Here is a 7,119-nt window from a genome sequence, read left to right on the forward strand (position 1 = left end):
TTTTTTGAGTTGGAGTCTCACTCCATTGCCCAGGCTGGAGTGCAGTGGTACACTCACGGCTACCCCAGCACTGACCTGCTGGGCTGTGACGATCCTTCCGCCTCAGCCTTCCAAGTATCCAGAACCATAGGTGTGTGCTACCATGCCCAGCTAATTTTTTTATTTATTGTAGAGACGAGGTCTTACCAAGTTGCCCGGGCTGGTCTCAAACCCAGCTCAGGCAATCCACTCACCTCAGCCTCCCAAAGTGCTGGAATTATAGGCTGAACCACCAGAGGCTCAGTTTTCTTACTCATTTCTAACGTACCTGCAGAGCCTAGTTAGGGTACCTCGAGTATAAAAATAGCTGTTGATTTGAAGGCTGTGAATGCCAGAATCAGCTTTAGCATATGAACTCTAGCCCCCATCCATAGCTACATCTGTCATATTTGAATGGTAACATCTGGGTGTCACAGGGACACTTCTGTATCACTAATCTGACCCTGGGTCACTCCCCTCCCCACTTTTGGAATGTAACTGAGTAGGTATCACCCTCTGTCTTTTTCTCCTCCTCTTCCCTTTCTTCATTCTAGTTATGAGGAGTGAGAGAGAGCCCCAGGGTTCCATGTGCTCCTGGTAAAGCCATAGTCCCTGTCTGCAAAATTCAAATCTCCCCATCACTGTCTGCCTTGAGGTTATCAGGATTGACCTCAGAGTGCCCAGCTCCCTTATCCCATATGCCTTAGCCCACTACCACTCTGTCCAACTCTATCCCCTTCCTCTCTCCACCTCTCAAAACCTTTCTGTGTCCTTGGAGCTCCAGGTTAGTTGCCAGCAAATTCTATCCATTCCCAGCCTGGGACATCCCTCCTCCTCCTCTTAGGCAACTCTGTCAACATTTCTTCTTGCACCCCAGATTTCCCACATCTTCCCTGCTCTCTAGTCTCCTCTCCTCTTGCTTCCTTTTTCACTCAGAAAATGAAGCCATCAGAAGAAACCACTCAAATGCTTCCCTCCCAGACTAGCACATCTGCTAGCCTGAGAGCCTGTGTGCCTCCTGCTTGGCTCCCGTGGTTGTTCAGGGTGAGATGCCATTCCTCCTGGCTCCCCCTAGCCACTCCATCTGTGCACTGGATCCCACGCTGCACCCTCTGCAAGGACATCTCTCCAGCAGGCATCTCCTCTCTCTCCCTCATCATCAACTTTCCCTTCTCTGTTGGATCATCAGCATTCCATTCAAAGATGTTGTCATTTCTCCCATGATAAGAACAAAAAAACCAAACATTCCTTGATACTGCATTCCTCTCTGACTGCTCCACATGTATGTTCCCTCTTTGTTTGAATTTACTTCGACATCCTCCTCCTCCTCGTCTCTGATTTCCACCCTCCTTTAGGGGCCTCCTTTCTGTCTCTGTCACTGGTCCCTCCTCATGACCTGCTCTCTCTTTCTGTGTCCACTTTCTAAATGCCCTCATGCAGTCTCATAACTATGTTCACCATCTTCTTAATGACAGTTCCAAAATTTATGTTCTAAACTCAGATCTTTCCCCAGTACATCAAACTGTCTATGTGCTGTCTCCTTTGGATGCTAATATCTCAAACCTCACTGCTCCAAAACGAAACTCCTGTTTGCTCACCCACTCCTCCAATCCTGCTCCTCCCACAGTCTCTACCTGTCAGTCCGTGGCAACTGCATCTCTCCAGTTGATCCTGCCAAAAACCCAGATGTTCTCCTAATGCACTCTGTATCCAGTTCATTGGCCATCTCAATCTAGACCTTCACAGGCTTTCCCTTGAGTCACCATAACAGCCTCCTAACTAATGTCTCTTGTCTCCATCATGGCCCCTACAGCCTGTTGTATATGGGCTGCCCATACAGTCCTGTTAAACAGAAGCCAGACCTCATTCTTCCTCTGCTTGGAAGCCTCCCATAGGTCCCATCTCACACAGAGGTCTGGCAGTCTGCAGAGGAGACCCCCACTTACTTTGGCATCATACCTGCACTCTTCCCGGTTCACCACACTCCAGTCATTCAGTCTTTCAGTCTCTGTGCACCTTTTCACTTTTCTTCTCCCTGGCCATCAGCCTCTTTCAATCACTTTCCTCTTTCCCATCTCAGATGTTGCTTTCAGTCGTTCTTTCTCTGATCTCCCATCTTAGCAGCTGCCCTGCCCTCACACTACCCAGCCCCCACCCCTTGCTGTTTCTCCATAGCCAGCCCTGCACAGAGCACCAGTTAACTTGCTGCCTACACTATTGGCTTAATGGTTTACGCTGATGTCTGTCTTTCCCCACAAGGATTTATTTACTTTTTTCTTTTCCTTTTTTTTTTTCCTGAGTCAGAGTCTCACTCTGTTGCCCAGCTGGAGTGCAGTGGCATGCTGCTCACAGCCACCGCAGCCTCGACCTGCTGGGCTCAAGCGATCCTTCTACCTCAGCCTTCCAAATAGCTGGAAATACTTGCATGCGCCACCACATCCAGCTAATTTTTTTGATTTATTGTAGAGACAAAGTCTCACCATGTTGCCCAGGCTGGTCTCAAACCCACAGGCTCAGGCAATCCTCTCACCTCAGCCTCCCAAATTGCTGGGATTATAGGTATGAGCTACCATCCCCGGCTCCCACAAGGATTTAAGTTCCATGAGAACAAGGGGCTTTTTGTTGTTGCTTTTTGTTTTGGTTCATTTGTTCACTGCTGTATTCCTAAAATAGAGCTTGACACCATATTAGGTATTCAAGAAACACTTGTTGAGTAAATGAACAATATTTGCTGGTTTTCCCCTCCACCTTCAAGGTCAGCCTAGCTTTATCACCGCTGTGCAGAGGTTCTGGGTAGCCAAGCCGTTTTCTTGGCCCTCCCTTGGCCCTTCCTAACCTTGCCACTCCCTTCCTTTTGGGAAAGCTTCCTGCTCTCCCAAGATGAGACCAGCCCCAATGCTGTAGGCGGCGTAGTCAGGAACTCCAGACATCAGTGACGGCCTTCATGGCCTTCTGGGCTTATAACAGTGAGTCTTCTGGGAAAATGTGTGCAGCCAGTTCAGTAGTCAAAACTGGGCCTAAACCTCAAGCCAATGACTGAGTACATCGTGTTCTCAGCCTGGCTTGCTGCTGTTATTTAATTTAACATTGAATACTGGGCCAAAACGAACTGTTTTCTGCCAAGTTGAAAACCAACCAAACACTGCAGTGGATAATCATCCTGTTTCTTTTGAGATTTTGTTCACACTAGATGTTGTTTCTGAAATATTAAACAATGCAGTTTGACTAGAATGCCACCCTTTTTTATTTTCTTGGTCATTAAAAGCTGTGGCGAGGAGTTGGTAGAATGCACATCTGTGAGGATTGTGCTTATAAATTTAGCAGCCTCTCTGTCTCCCTGTAATATTTAGCTTATTCATAATTTTAATGAATATAGTCAAGCCTAGTTGATGCCCACTGTTAAATGCATCCATGTAAGTTTATTCTCTTTGAAAGGAACTAAATGCACACTACTCTCTAAACAATGCACACAGGAGAGGAAAAAATGCCTTTCCATGAAAGATAAACCTGATACCAAAAAAGAGAATAAAAGTTTATGCCATTAGAAATCTGGCAATAAAATAACAAGACAGAGAAAATATTATGAAAACAATTATTTTGCCAAGTGGTTTGTAAATTGTACCGTTAAATTCATAGATTTGGGTGAAGCAAAAAAAAAATCATCAGTTGCAACCATATTCTGTCCCAAATTATCCTCTGTACAAGGCCGACTAGCAGCTCATAACCAAAACAACATGTTTCCAAAGCAGTAAATGTGGAGAGAGAGTATCCTGTCTGAGGAGAACCTGAAGCTGCCCAATTTAGGAAGGGCCAGAGGGCAGAGCACAGGCGAGGAGGGCAGGAATCGTCTGTGTCCAGAGGGAGGGCCCAGAATCAATGACACCCTCTCATCAGATTGTCTGAGGGCTGTGATTTATTCCATCCTGACTTTGTGTTTATGTTGATGCTTCTTCAGAGTAGTCCTAAACCCAAAATCCTGAATCAACCAGAAAGTCGGTCCTAGGCAGCCCTCCTGCCTTTTTTTTCTGAGTTACTGTCCCATTTTGCATGATTACTACCGTAAGCACATTGCAGATGTGTCATGCAGAGATAGAACATTTCATTTTCTTGACCTACAATGTGAAATGAGTTAAAAGTAAGTGCTAAAGAATGATAATAGCAAACTTACACTGGCTGCATAGTGATAGGCTTGCCTGCTTCCTAAAGGGGACGAAAGTCTACAGGTGACTGCCGTCTTCAAGGCTCCAGGCAGAATGCAGTCATAAACCGGCTCCCATAGAGCCTAGGCTCACTGAGCCAAGCTCTCTTCGTACCAAGGGTTTATCAAGTGTATATGTTGCATCATGATTTTCTTGTATTTAAATTTTTAAGCTAAATAAAGTTTTTCTAAGCCTTTTCTCTCCCAAGTGTTGCATTTGCTGACATTTAGTTACCAAAAAAAAAAAAAACCCTAAATCAATTATTTGGAAAATAAATGGAGAACTAACAGTATATAACTAGTGAAATAAATGGAATGGCTTGTAGTATATCAACATGTGGAAGATTAAAACCAATTTTTTTAATTGTATGCAAAATAAAAATGGAAAAAGCATTGGACTTTTTCTTTTTCTTTTTTTTTTTTTGAGTTAGAGTCTCACTCTCTCGCCCAGACTGGAGTGCAGTGACCGCTCCTGGCCACCACAACCTCGACCTGCTGGGCTCCAACAATCCTTCCACCTCAGCCTTCCCAGTAGCTGGAACTATAGGCGCGCGCTACCACACCCGACTGATTTTTTGATTTATTGTAGAGATGAGATCTCTCCAAGTTGCCCAGGTGGGTCTCGAACCCGCGGGCTCAGGCAATCCACTCACCTCAGCTTCCCAAAGCACGGGATTACAGCCTGAGTCACCAAGCCCAGCTTGGTTTTATGAATTTGAAATGCAATTTCTTTTTTGTATGGATTGCCTTTTTAAACTTTTGTGTTCATCTTCTTCTTATATACATATTTTATCTTTAGGTTTTTCTTAGCAATTTATTTAATGTGACAATTTTCTCCCAATTGACCACCTGGTAGTATGTTCTAGTGGTATATTAGAGTGATATATTTCAGATGTAATTATCACAAAAATAATTAACATGAATACTTTCAAGATTTAACTAGACAATGGGTTGAGGGATAGTCATCCAAACAAAATAGCAGGACATCCTCTTAAAGTTGTCAGGAATAAAATTGACCTGTAAAGATTCATCCAGAGGGTTTTTATTTAATAGAGTGTGCTTTTTGCTTTACAACTTCGGTCACTGTGGTTGTCTCATGATGAGAATATGTTTGTCATGGAAACACCAATGTACACAGCCCTCAGATCGTCAGCCTCACGTTTCTCCCATGCCTTTGACTAGTGTTATTGGTTTAGTCTAATGGCTCCAGCAATGTTCAGGATTTAGGACTTCTTGTATAATATCTTAATAGTAATAACTTTGCAAAGAAATTTTATATATATATTCCCAAAGGAAACAAAGAAACAGATGGAAAATTATAGCATGGCACTTCCTGTTTCTCAGTGATGACTCATTTTAGAATTCTCCCATTCTGCCCTGTGCAAGGGCACAGACACAATGATAGTTAAGTTTTTCAAGAAGCAGGTGACACATGAGTGGAAAATCCCATGAAAGGGTAGAAAAAGCTGGTTGACATTACATTTTAATTATATTTTTACCAACAAAAATATAATCCTAAGGTGAGAAATTTGGAGATAAAACTCCTCCTTTGAGTAAGGGCAGCGTGATGAGCAGAGGCAGAACATCATCACATCCTAATTTAAAAAGTAGACACCTTTAAAAAAAATGATTCTGTTTAGGGGATTGCACAGTACATTCCTAATATTTTTATCCTTCATACACTTAGCGGAGGAAATAGATATTTTATCAGACACTGACTTGACATTCATCACATTATATGGTAAACAGGACAAACACGTCTCATGTTTTGGACAGGAGAAAGCAGGGGAGCTAAGGCAGCCATCGCCGCTGCAAGGCCCTGGTTATCTCATTTAAACAGATATTAAATTGTGGGTACCAGTAGTGTGATCATCAGCTGCTTCCCACTTTGTGAATAAATTGCTTAGAAGGAGTCTTTTGCCTACCAGATGTGACCTAGATTTAGATTTCCAAAGGCAGGGGGGAAAAAACTCTATTGTGTTTAAAAAACAATTGCTGGTAAAATGCATGGTAAATGAGCTTATCTCATTTTTCCAGGTGTTTGGGCTAATATGTTATGGAATTACTGCTTCATTTATGAAAAATAATTGAGGAAAATGTTCCAGCAAATCAAATTTGGATAAAGGCTTAGGGATGGCTATTGTAGTAAGTTTTTAGACAGCAGAAAGAGCAGGAGCCAATAGAGATATAAAAATATTTTAAAACTGTGTTTGAGAAGAATCTCTTATAAAAGGGTCAGGCATGGGGGTGCCATCCAGATTGTGTTATGGTTTAGTAAAATATTGAAGAACAACATGAACAATTATGCTCCTTTCAGTGCATATGAAAGCTATTTTAAAAAATCAAAGCCTGTCTGTCTGCTGGCTCTGATAAGTCTTATTACTCTGTTAAATGCAGCAAAAAAATTTTTTTTAATGTGACATCTTTATTCTCTCTTACCCACTCTCTCTCTCCTTTTTCATTTCCTTTCATCTTCAGGAGCTGCCACTCCAAAACCAGTCCCAGAACCCGAGAAACAGACAGACCATACAGTTAAAATTGCTGGAGTCATTGCGGGCATCTTGCTGTTCGTTATTATATTTCTTGGAGTTGTGTTGATTATGAAGAAAAGGTGAGCTCCTGGCTGCTGCCAAAGATACAGTTATATCCCTTTGTTTGCCAGGGTGCTTCGTGTGTGTGAATATACTCAGTTACCAAACTGGCTTTGATGCCCAGACACATCTGTGAGTCTGTGATTGTTAACATTTTTTATCATATGGCATTGAAGGTTTTGGGACAAAAATTTGGAGTAAATGACTGTGATTCTGTGTGAATATACAAAGTGTGTCATGCCAGAATAACAGAAGAATCCTGTGTCTTCCCATAGGGTGGTACACAAAACTCTGCTGAATCTTAAAAGTCAT

At 42.6% G+C, this 7,119-nt stretch overlaps 1 protein-coding gene across 1 annotated transcript in view; it reads left to right on the top strand.

Moving 5' to 3' along the window:
* LOC103259745 (receptor-type tyrosine-protein phosphatase mu-like) overlaps nt 1-6,831 on the top strand; it is a 398,088-nt gene extending 391,257 nt beyond the window's left edge. The window contains exon 16 of the mRNA XM_021711999.1: nt 6,695-6,831. Coding sequence (XP_021567674.1) covers nt 6,695-6,831 — 137 coding nt within the window. The remainder of the gene's footprint in view (nt 1-6,694) is intronic.
* Nucleotides 6,832-7,119: the final 288 nt, after the last annotated feature.

The sequence above is a fragment of the Carlito syrichta genome, unplaced genomic scaffold (genome assembly GCF_000164805.1).
Source record: "Carlito syrichta isolate Samal-C Ts95f unplaced genomic scaffold, Tarsius_syrichta-2.0.1 Scaffold302997, whole genome shotgun sequence".
In the NCBI taxonomy this organism is placed as follows: Eukaryota; Metazoa; Chordata; class Mammalia; order Primates; family Tarsiidae; genus Carlito; species Carlito syrichta.